The following is an 11,780-nucleotide window of genomic DNA, read 5'->3' on the forward strand; positions in this document are numbered from 1 at the left end:
GCTAAGAGCTCAACTCAGTGAAAGCACTGCCTGCTGACCAATCAGAGCTCAGTGTGCGGAGTTTAAAGCGATCAAGTCATATTACAGGAGAAAGGAAATACAGAAAAACTGCCGTCGCAGGAAAGACGGCCGGCAAAAATCACCGACTGTGTGAACGTGAACATGAATAGAATATCACCTCCATCTTCAGAGCAATCTGACTATTATAACATTAGCGTTAAGAAAGCTCTTAAATATCAGCCACAACATAAGTAACCGGATCAGAGTACATTAAGTACAGTCCGCGGCATATCACTTCATAATGTATCACATATCTCCTGATCTGAGTCAGCTGAGCCGTATCTGGCCGTGCAACACTCACAGTGTCACATACTGTATGCAGAAGGATTATTTTAAGCAACACATAAGTTGACGAAACACTCGAGACAAATGTAATTGAAGTCAGATCGTGTTTTAGACGGGCAGTGATATCATAAACCTGTTAATGAACGCATTCAAACACGTGTTCTGCTCCAGCTGTATTCACCTTGCAGGTGCAGCTCTGAGGCTTTGATCCTGATCAAGTGTTTAAGTCATGGATGTTTAAAGTTTAACTTCTTCATTTTTGACTAGTATTAAAGTTCACTTTTCATTCAGGAAGTATGACGCTGTGCTGTCAGTGCGCTTCTCCATGTTTGTGATTGGTCGAATGCTCCAGATACCGCCCCTTTCCTGTGAACGCGCACCTAACTAGATAGGACACGGCTGGCTGAGCGATCCACTTGATAACCAGCGTCGTAGTACAGTTTAGCGAGAGCGCGTATGTTTTGGATTAGGCCAACCGGCTAACTCAAACATATCAGGTCAGGTTGAACCGGCTTCGTAGCATAGGCCCCTGGTTCCGACCAGGTTAGCTGCTTAGCATATATTACCATGGAGATCTAGCCTGCTAAAAAGAGAACCAGCTTCGGATGACCGGAAAGCCGGAGTTTTCCCTGAATTTAGCCGCTAAGAGAAAATCCTGCTTCGCAGTATACCCCCCAGGACCATTTGGGGCAGGGGAGAGATGTCAGAGGGGGGGGGGAGAGATTATCTAATGTTAGCTTGTGGTGGATTTAGGATACATCTTAAGACACAAATTGACAAAGTCATTAAAAAACTGCTTTTTGTATGTTTTAGTGAGAAAGAAGCAAAAACAACCTGCGTGAGAAAAACGGTCATATCTCACCATAAGTTAAATATACTTTCGCCCTACGATCTACCAATCAGATCTCCCTGGCAGATCTCCATCCCAGACTGAGAGACCTGACGAGTCCCTTTGAGCTCAAGTTGTGTCTTTTGGTCGTTGTGTATTTCATTGCTGTTCTTTTGTGTCTCTGAGGCACATATAGAGGTGAAGGCCAGACTTACCGCAGACCCTTTGTAATTTGAATATGTTGTATTCTGTACATAAGGTTATAACTTAATACACAAATGGAGAATTATGTAGTGCTTACTTTGTAACTTTATTATTTGTAACTTTATCTTTTAATGTTTATTTTATTAGCTTTTCTTTTTAACGACTGATTTTAAATGCTATTTTCTGAATGTCTTTCATTTTTTGTTTTTCTTTTAATGTTTCTTTTATTATCGTTTACTGTTTTTAAATGCCTTTGTCTGAATGTCTTTCATTCTTGTAAAGCACCTGTGCTGAAAGGTGCTATATAAATAAACTTGCCTGCCTTACTTTTTTATGTGTATTTTGCACGTTTTAGTGAGAACGGACACTTGTTATAACAAAACAACCCAAACTCCCTCAAAATTGGCAAGTGCATGAGAAAAATATCTCATATCTCACCATAAGTTAAATATGCTTTCGCCCTACGATCAACCAATCCATGTCTTCCCTGGAAAATCTCTATTTATCCCTGACTCACCTGGTGGTTGGGGGCTGTGTAAAGAGGCATGCAAACATCAGGGAGTCATGGCAACAAGAGGGTTTACTGAGAGACAGAGCGGCCGGTAAGCACTGGGTTTATTTTGTCTGTAAAACACAAGAAAAGTGTGTGTGTGTGTGTGTGTGTGTGTGTGTGTGTGTGTGTGTGTGTGTGTGTGTGTGTGTGTGTGTGGAAAGTGAGTGTGTGTGGGGGGGCCTGCCGGTGATTAGCTTCTGTTTCCATGTGAAAATCTCCAGATGACAAAAAGCCAAATCCTGCCCGTTTGGGTGTTCGGGGGAAACGGTGACGAGGGTCCGGGGGTCGTGGATTAACACAGAGTGGGTTTGTGTTTTAATCCCCCTGAAGGAGTCACCTGTGAACAGTTACACTCCGGCCCCTCATCTGGTTTACATTGGCTTTTTATTTTGTACATAAACCCGTAACCAGGAGCAACAGGCGCCAACAACGTTAAAGAGCAGGTGCTTTACTGAGAAGATAAACCATTCATACATCTTATGAAGACGTAAATATCAAATCAGTGTTATCATACTGAAGACTATAAAGACACATCGATGACCTCCTACCGTAATGGACTGAGTCAACTTGGATATGTTCTATTCTTTTACTACATTTATCAGCTTTAGTGAAGATCTTTGCGCCCAAAACATTGACAGAACTTGTAAAATATGATGTGTTGACGTAGAATAAACGATGCAACAGTATATTAAAGTGGAGCTGAAATGATTTGAGGGTTGATAGAAACTATTTTGATAAACATTTATGTCTAAACTTGAGATATTAGAGGCACATTGAAGGCCTTCATATGTTAACATGTACTCTGTAAGCTTTAGCTATTTGAAAACTCTTTAAAAACAATGATTTATTGTATAGGAAACTACCCAACAGTACATGTAACTAATGTACAGCTGAAATGATGATAATGTAACATACAACTTATTTTTGATTGCAAAGCTTCACAAAGCTGCATTTCCTTGTCATTTCTATTACACTGTTGACGTTTCCCTTTAAACGGACTCTTACACACTTTCACTTAACTTAACATTTTATGTTCAATATTATCCTTGTAACAGAGTATTTGTACAGTCAACTAAAAGGTAATAATTGCTCCTCCACCACTGATCATAAGCAATAAGTCCTCCATGAAACATAATGGTGTGTGGACTTTCTTTCTGTGGCTTTTCTACATGCTCAATATTGGGGGGGAAAGTGGGCCGTGTTCATGCGTTTGAAGGGGGCGTGGCCAGGGGGCGGGGCCAACATGAGGATAAATGTGCAGAAGTGATGCTTTAGCGACTTTGGTGCAAGTATCCCGAAAGAAGGAAGAGCCACTCTGAGTTTTCTGTATTCCACCGGAGTGAAAGCCCACGTCCCTCTGTCTCAGCGGCGCCTCTCTGACGGAACACGGCTTTTACTTCTTCTTCTTCTTTGTGAAGTTTCCTCACAGCCAGATCTCTGTCAGGATCTCCAGAAGCGGGCTGCATTCCAATCCTTTCAAAGGTACACTATTTCCACATGAAATCACACCTCGACTTTTCTGTTTCGATATGCTTTTCTGTTCTTCGCGTTCTCCATCGGGAGCTGGCGCTTTGGTCCAGATCCCGTCACACTGCCGCGTGCACACAGAACTTTAGCTGAGGACATGTGAAGCGGAGCATTAGCTCCATCCTGCTGCTGTGCATCACTGAGATCCAGTATTTATTTCTTTTTATATAAAGTCTTAACATGTTGTTTTAATGCTTTCGAGTTTGTATTTGCATTGCATGGTCAGTTTCTGCCACATTAAGACATATTTACAATGTACAATTTTACATTATATATTCGTCCTGTACAGTATTTAATTTAGCATTCATTTTGTTCACTTCTTCTCATTTCATTTGCCCCATTGTCTCCCTTGCAACATTCTCTTGCGCTATTTCTCTATGTATATTTCTTCTTGCACTGTTTTTGTTTCTGTTTATTTCTATATTGCTTTTTGCTTTATTGAAGCGGTAGCTGTTATGCATATGAACATACAGCTGGTGTATCTTTACATTTGAGAATCGTATTGACCAAAGAAAGAAGAAGAGTGGTTATAATTGTTATATATTAGTTGTACAATAGAATAGAGATGTATCTAATGCACACTACTTCTTCCCAGTATCCCAGTTTTCACCAGTGAAGTCACCTGTTGCACAAACAAGTTTCTGTTTTCTAACTTATATTGCATTTATTGCACCATTCTCTTGCCCTAGGTATACCGTATGTTGCACTGTATTAGCTCTGGCTGTTGTGCATATGACAATAAAGCTGGTTATAATAGTTATATATTAGTTGTAAAATCGAATAGAGATGTATCTAATGCATACTAGTTCTTCCCAGTATCCCAGTTTTCCCAAAGTGACCTCCTTGAAGTCACTTGCTGCACAAACCAAGATTCTGCGAGCCAAGATGAATATTGACCGATGTTTTTTAGCAAAGTAGAAACCGAACATCGGCTGCAATCCTCACTTTGTCCTGCTTCCCTCTCATGCAGACCCAGAAGACCCTCTCCTCTTCTCCCCACATCCACCATCACCTCTTCCTGCAGGATGAGGCATGTTTCTCCTCTGAGGGGGGGCGTCTCCCTGCTCTTACTTTTGCACACCGCCTCCTCCATGCTGATGCTGCCCAACTCCACGGGACGGGCACCGAATCTGGACAAGTACCGGGACGAGGAGGGGGACTTCTGGGAGGCCAAGCAGAGGGGAAAGAGGGCCATCACGGACAGCGACGCTCAGCTGATCCTGGATCTGCACAACAAGCTCCGAGGCCAGGTGTACCCGCCCTCTTCCAACATGGAGTACATGGTAGGAGAGAGGCTCTGTAGCTCGACTGAATAGGGAACTCAGATGTTGTACTTTTTTCTGGCTGAATGTTATTTCCAAGAAGCACAGCTCTTGAAAACATGGTGCTTTCTTTTGAAGAGGGACTCACGTTTATTTAATGGAGAATCTGTAAAACTTATTTGAGTGTTTGTGGACTAACATGTCTGTATTCCAGGACAGCCCGAGTACATTTCTACCACTAGCCGTTTATAAATTGAATGTTTTCAAACCGGTCTAAACTCCAGGTTTGCCCTCCTTAAAACATGGACCATTGGATCGAGTTCGGGATGCTTTCTCTCCATCGATTCTGCACCTGTTCGGTAGTTTCCTTCTGGGTCAGATGTTGTCGTTGTTTCCAGATTTATTTGTATCCAAGTAGCATGCGCATATCTGGAAAACACAGTATTTAAATAGTTGCTTTTGGAGGATTCTTTGTGTAAAAAACTCACATTTCTCAACTTGTCGTATCAGTGTTAGTCAACGGAGAATTTCGTAGCTTCTTCCGCCTCATGCAGTGTGTGTATTGAACGCTCCGACCCCGTCCTGAACTCAGAGTCTCGCACACTTGTGGATCATATAGCTTAGCGGCCTGACCCAGTCACCAGACCGGCTGGCACTCGTTCCTCCTGGCTCACACACAAGCAGCATGCCAACATCTAAGCACCTTCACACATGACCCCCCCCCCCCCCCCCCCCCCCCCCCCCCCCCCCCCCACACACACACACACACACACACACACACACACACACACACACACACACACACACACACACACACCATGTGACTTTGGTTGTTTTGCCAGAAGAAAAGAATCCCACCGAGTTGCCAATGATCACATTACTGCTGCGTTTTTTTAAACTCATGCGAAGACATTTGTTTGACTCTATCCTTTGACCATAACGTGTGTGTACAGCGCCAGATCACTTTTCACAGTGCAATTAGCATCAGAGCATGGCACTGGGGCTTGTTTTACCAGCTGTCTACCCCCCTCTAAACACACACACACACACACACACACACACACACACACACACACACACACACACACACACACACACACCATGTATACATCACTTCAGGGGACATTACATTGACTTACATGCATTTCCTGGAGACTTACCCTAACCAAGTCTTCACCCTAAAATTAATGATCCCCCTTATGGGGACCTCCATTTTGTCCCCATAAGGGAGGCGAGTCCCCACACGTGACTGTGTAGACAGATGTAGGTCCCCACAAGTATAGTAATGCTAGACCACACACACACACACACACACACACACACACACACACACACACACACACACAACACACACACACACACACACACACACACACACACACACCACACACACACAACACACAACACACACCACACACACACACACCACACACACACACACACCCACACCACACACACACACACACCTTCTGAGAGTCGGTGCTTTAAAGATCTGGAGCTTTTCCAAACTTAAAACCCTCTGCCGGCCCGCCACAGTGCGATGCCCCCAACAGTACTTCGGAGGTTTGGAATCAATGCAGTGTGCAGAAAGTAATGATCTTTTATCCTCCTTTCATCTCCACTGAAACCCCGCAGAACAAAACGCAGTGCTATTCCACCGCTAAGGCAAATAAACAGTTCCTGCTGGGGGCGATTGCTGGACTGTGTAATTGTATAATTCAGAGGTTGAACTGTGTGTGTGTGTGTGTGTGTGTGTGTGTTGGTGTGTGTGTGGTGTGGTGTGTGTGTGTGTGTGTGTGTGGTGTGTGTGTGTGTGTGTGTGTGGTGTGTGTGTGTGTGTGTGTGGTGTGTGTGTGTGTGTGTGTGTGTGTGTGTGTGTGTGTGTGTGTGTGTGTGTGTGTGTGTGTGTGTGTGTGTGTGTGTGTGTGTGTGTGTGTGTGTGTGTGTGGTGTGTGTGTGTGTGTGTGTGTGTGTGTGTGTGTGTGTGTGTGTGTGTGTGTGTGTGTGTGTGTGTGTGTGTGTGTGTGTGTGTGTGTGTGTGTGTGTGTGTGTGTGTGTGTGTGTGTGTGGGTGTGTGTGTGTGTGTGTGTGTGTGTGTGTGTGTGTGTGTGTGTGTGTGTGTGTGTGTGTGTGTGTGTGTGTGTGTGTGTGTGTGTGTGTGTGTGTGTGTGTGTGTGTGTGTGTGTGTGTGGCCGGCTTCTGAGCCAGCAGCTCTTGTCTACTGTCTCCTGTTACATTTGGCTGGGTTTTCTATTTTTTTTTTTAGCTGCAGGGGCACCCAGGGGTGAAATATGGAAAAGGCATGCAACAAGAGGACGTGAGGTGAGAGACAGAGAGAGACATCTAGTGAGGAATACATGCAGCAGGTAAATACAATTAGAGGTGTTCAAACGAGGAGAGATGCGCATTAGAGACGGATGGAGAGACACACACACACACACACACACACACACACACACACACACAGCCAATCAGCCCTTTTATTGTCCGCCTTTGTATTAAAGCATAACCCGGCTGACCCTCCGTGGCAATCATCAGAGAGACTTGGAGATAACATCAATTCAAATCCTCCTCCTCCTCTTCCTCCTGCTCTTCATCGGTTTCCTCTTCTTCCCCTCCCTCCCTCCCTCTCTCTCTCTTATCCCCATGGCTCCGTTCCCATTCTGTCATTTTCCAACACAGAGGCCCAAAGAATTCCCTGGATAAGCGTTCACACTCTGCAGCGACCCGCGGCTTCAATGCCGCTCTGTGGCGGTCACGTGTTGACCCTCAGGTATAAACAGACAGGTGTGAGTGTTTGAAGCCCCCCCCCCCCCCCGCCTTGATGTTTGACTTGGCCGTGCCGAGGCGGCGGTGACGTCAGCGCTTCGAGATAAAGCTTTATTGACAGTTTTCTCCTGACGAGCCGGGCAGTCGAATCTACCGTTGGATAATGTGGCCGTCCAATCAGACTGTGATTACCGTCTCAGGCTAATAAATACGCCTGAAGTCACTTTGCCAAAATGTTTAATCACGGTAATGTGAATTAGCAGTTCATCAACGGAGCAGACATCTTTCCCTCGTACCTGCTGTAATGTGTATCGATCTGGAGCGTTCTGGTGAAAGTTGCAGTGCTTTCGGAAAGACGAGCACTCTTGGATTAACTCGATTAACTGGGTTTCTGGAAAGCCACATTGCAATCTGGTTTCGTTACGTATGAGAGAAGGCAGACGTCTCGCTGGCAGATATCTAGATTTTTAAACAGGTACGAGGGGAAATGTGGTTTTGATTTTGGGGTGAGCTGTCACTTTCTCCCTAAAGATAAACATTTAGATTATTAAATATAAAGTCCTGTGGGAAAAGACTCCGAAGGGCTGTCCAAACGTCTTAAATCCCAGAAATGTTTTCTGGACTACCTCAGAGCTCGTGTTTCTTGACTTTTCTCAGTTCTGGTCAGCTTGTGACGCACAGAAACAGTTCCCAAGAGGCATCCGACACACCTCGACTGCTTCTCTAAAGAGCAGCAGCTGAATACCACAAAGAAGTAGGTCCTCCCAAATGCTGTCGCTCCACGTCCACGGTCGCGCTCCAGCGAAGCCGAAAGGACGGTCCCGAAATAACAAAGATGCCACCGTAATGTCACAAAGCTGCACTCTGTCTCCCGTCCACCGACATCACAAACAGCCCGGCAACAAGGCGTCTCCTTGTGGGAGGCCAGAGCCCACAATGCTAAGAATGTAAACACGGCGCCTGCTCTGCATTTTATAAATAAGCACCTTCCAGGAAAAGCTTCGGGAACGCGGTTGTAAAACGTTGCAGCGATGCAAAACACATGTCGATCAAATTAGCAAATTCCAGCGATATCTGCAAACGCTTAATGCGCCCAGACCCTGTGCCGTTCACCTGGAAATCTGATGTTCAAACCTTACGGTGCCCGTTAAGCGGAACGGCTTCCTGTGCGAGGTGGGAATAATTGGCCATGCTGTTGTGGTGAAACTATGTTCCCGCTATAACATGGTAATGAGAGATAATGGAGGTTTCTAGTTGACAGAATTCAGACAATGGCCGACCACAGGACCTCTGATGTTGGCAGGAATGTGCTGCATGGAGCTCTCGATGGACTGAGTAGTTGTGACGGAATAGAATATCATTTTTTGATCACTTTTCTAACTTTCCCCCTCCCCGTCTCCTCCGTCCTCAGCCAGGTTTCTTATCTTATTCTCGGCCTTCAGTCCATCCAGTTCCCTTATCTTCCCCCTTGCTTTTTTTGTGAGTGCTTCTCTCCATGCACCGTTGATTATGAGCGGGAAACCCACACGAAGTAGACATCCGTACTCGTAGGAATGCAACCGGCGAGGAACAGAAAAAAAAGCCCCAAAAAACCTGGCTGCAAATGAGGTGTGAAGCGAAATACACAATGCTGCGTGCACCGTGTTAAAAGACTTGAGCAGAGGAGGTGTTTCTCTTTACGGGCCCTGAGCAGAAGTGCGGTCAGGGTGGATTCGGGGGGGGGGGTCGCTGCGTTACGAGCCCCCCCCCTGCTGGGATAACAGTGCAAACAAGACCAGCAGCCTGCACCAGATTCAACAGCTGAGAAATATGTGCCGCTCGACACTTTCCGAGCTGCTTCCTCCGCGGGGTTCGGGACCAGGGAATGGGTTTGAGTGCTGCGTGGATTTATCGGTATTCGTAGCCACAGATAAACGGTTTCAGACCCCATTCATTAGCGGTGGGTAACCCCGATGTGCTGTGGCCTGCAGATCCTCCTACAGTTGCCACAATGTGTTTCACTCTGCTTATCAGTGAAAACATGGATTATTCTTCGTGCTCGGAGGTCATTGTCGAGAAAATCGAGCGGGGAACTTACGTAGATGGAACTGAAGGTTGTAATTGAACGGCTCCTTTGTGCTTCTTCCCACATCTGATGGCCTTACATCCCTTCCGTGGTTCTGCATTGTGGTAGCAAGGAGAGACGACAATACTGGCATTTATTTGCAGCCCATGGCCAACAGAGGTACTTTCTGAGCAGTGATAGAGTTTCAGGTAAACAAATTCTCCTTCCTGTTTCAGCCCCCGGTCTGTCAGTCATCATGTGGCCTCGTTGTGCGAGACAGACCCCAGGCGAGGGCAGAAACGGTTTCTGTATCTCCTCTTTGCACGTGTACAGCCGAATGAGAAATATACTCCTCACCTCCAGCTGTTTATTTATTCTCCGCCACTAATGTAACATTTCTGCAAGGCTTTGAGTCGAAATCTGACGGAGAAGACGCAGGCAATATTACCGTGGCGTTGTTGATTTAAACAAATATATCCTTTCAACAGCTCGCCGGATTCCCAGAGAGAGAGTCGAGAGTTAATTTGCCAGACATCCTGTTGTTGGGTAGGTGTGTGTTTCGGGGGTAATGCGGAGAACAGCAGCGGTTTCTGTTAGGGGAGTTATTTTAGTGTCTGTTATTGGATGAGATTTCACTCGGGGTAAGCTATGACTTCCAGGGCTCGATGTGTGAAATGTGCAAACTCCCGACACCTCTACACACACACACACACACACACACACACACACACACACACACACACACACACACACACACACACACACACACACACACACACACACACACACACACACACACACACGCACACGCACACACACACACACACTCATTCCCGTAGAACAGCTGTTTTGCCTCACTGAAGGTGAAAGTGAAGGTGTGCAATTAAAGCAACACACGGCGTCCTTCAGAGGGATTACAGCTGGTGTTATTCTAACGGTTTTGTTAATGGTAGAATGTAGGTCAGCAGGGAGGAAGGACAGTCGTTGCATTCCCAGAAAACCCCAGAACGGGAATATGATCCCCGAGTGTCCAACCGGAGCCAAACCTCACGGAGAGGGCAACTCGGGGAGAAGTGAAACGAAAGCGTGCACCCAGACATCTCACCAGAGACATATGGAAGGTATTACTTAAGACATTTTTTGAATAACACCCACCCATCCTACGGGAAAACCCATCTGGGGGAAATCAGCTGAGCAGCAGTGAGGAGTGAAAAAGCTTTTATACGGCGGCGGCGGCACATCAACACACTGCCGTTAACAGATTAGTGCACTTACTTAGCCATAGCAGCTCTATTAGTTATCATGAAATATGATATGTAATCCTTTTCTCGTGTGTGTGGATGTCTCCTCACATCACGGACAGCTGTTAGCAGTGAATTATCTGCAGACCAGGTCCTTTATGAGCAATACAAGCCGCTTTTTTGATTTCCCTTTCTTAGCAGAAGGCAGAAAGAAGCTTCATAGTCTGCATCCTCATTTGCACCCTTCAAGTTGATTTATTTTGTATGTTCTTTCCCACTATGACTATGTATGTCATTAAGTATCCTGTCAAGCTATGCTTTACCTTTATTACTTCTTGTTGGCTGTTCTGTTTGTCTTCTATGAAAAAGAGAAGCATGATTTCCACCCCAAAGAAGTCTGTACTCCTGCTTACACTTTCTTCTCAATTCCAATATGTATATGTCCTCTATGTTTCAGTCGTGGGACACAGAGTTGGAGCGGACAGCGGAGGAGTGGGCTGAGACCTGTCTTTGGGAACACGGACCCGCGAGTCTCCTGCCGCAGATCGGACAGAACCTGGGAGCTCACTGGGGAAGGTAACCTGCGATTAACACTATCTTTCATCGAAGGTTGGGGCTAAAAACTGCCTTTCTGAAAACATGTAGGGTCTTCAAAGTCAGCATATGTGTTAGGGAATCCTTTGCTTAGGAGGTCAACCTTCGACACAGTTCATAATGTTCTCCTCTCACTGTCTCCTTTCTCACGGCACAGGTCTACGGCCTTGGGTTCTGCTGCTATCTCTCTTAAGGGGGAGGAGCTTGGGTATTGCTGCTATCTCTCTTAAGGGGGAGGAGCTTGGGTATTGCTGCTATCTCTCTGAAGGGGGAGGAGCTTGGGTATTGCTGCTATCTCTCTTAAGGGGGAGGAGCTTGGGTATTGCTGCTATCTCTCTGAAGGGGGGGCAGCTTGGGTATTGCTACTAGGCTTGTTTGAGACACATTGCGGCTCGCCTCGAAAGTAGACGAG

General features: G+C 45.8%; 1 protein-coding gene across 1 annotated transcript; it reads left to right on the forward strand.

Moving 5' to 3' along the window:
• Positions 1-3,240: 3,240 nt before the first annotated feature.
• LOC117466014 (cysteine-rich secretory protein LCCL domain-containing 1-like) lies at positions 3,241-11,598 on the forward strand. Its single transcript, XM_034109143.2, has 4 exons — positions 3,241-3,413; positions 4,429-4,741; positions 11,232-11,350; positions 11,526-11,598. Exons 2-4 carry the CDS (start codon positions 4,484-4,486, stop codon positions 11,596-11,598), a joined length of 450 nt encoding a protein of 149 aa, XP_033965034.2. The 5' UTR covers positions 3,241-3,413; positions 4,429-4,483.
• Positions 11,599-11,780: the final 182 nt, after the last annotated feature.

The sequence above is a fragment of the Pseudochaenichthys georgianus genome, chromosome 20 (assembly GCF_902827115.2).
Source record: "Pseudochaenichthys georgianus chromosome 20, fPseGeo1.2, whole genome shotgun sequence".
In the NCBI taxonomy this organism is placed as follows: domain Eukaryota; kingdom Metazoa; phylum Chordata; class Actinopteri; order Perciformes; family Channichthyidae; genus Pseudochaenichthys; species Pseudochaenichthys georgianus.

What these genes read in the sequence shown, in the direction of transcription:
- LOC117466014 (XM_034109143.2), top strand. Translation starts at nt 4,484, where the DNA reads ATGAGGCATGTTTCTCCTCTGAGGGGGGGCGTCTCCCTGCTCTTACTT. An exon ending in CTTCCAACATGGAGTACATG is followed by an intron (nt 4,742 to 11,231) that starts GTAGGAGAGAGG and finishes TCTATGTTTCAG; the next exon opens with TCGTGGGACACAGAGTTGGA. An exon ending in CTGGGAGCTCACTGGGGAAG is followed by an intron (nt 11,351 to 11,525) that starts GTAACCTGCGAT and finishes CTCACGGCACAG; the next exon opens with GTCTACGGCCTTGGGTTCTG.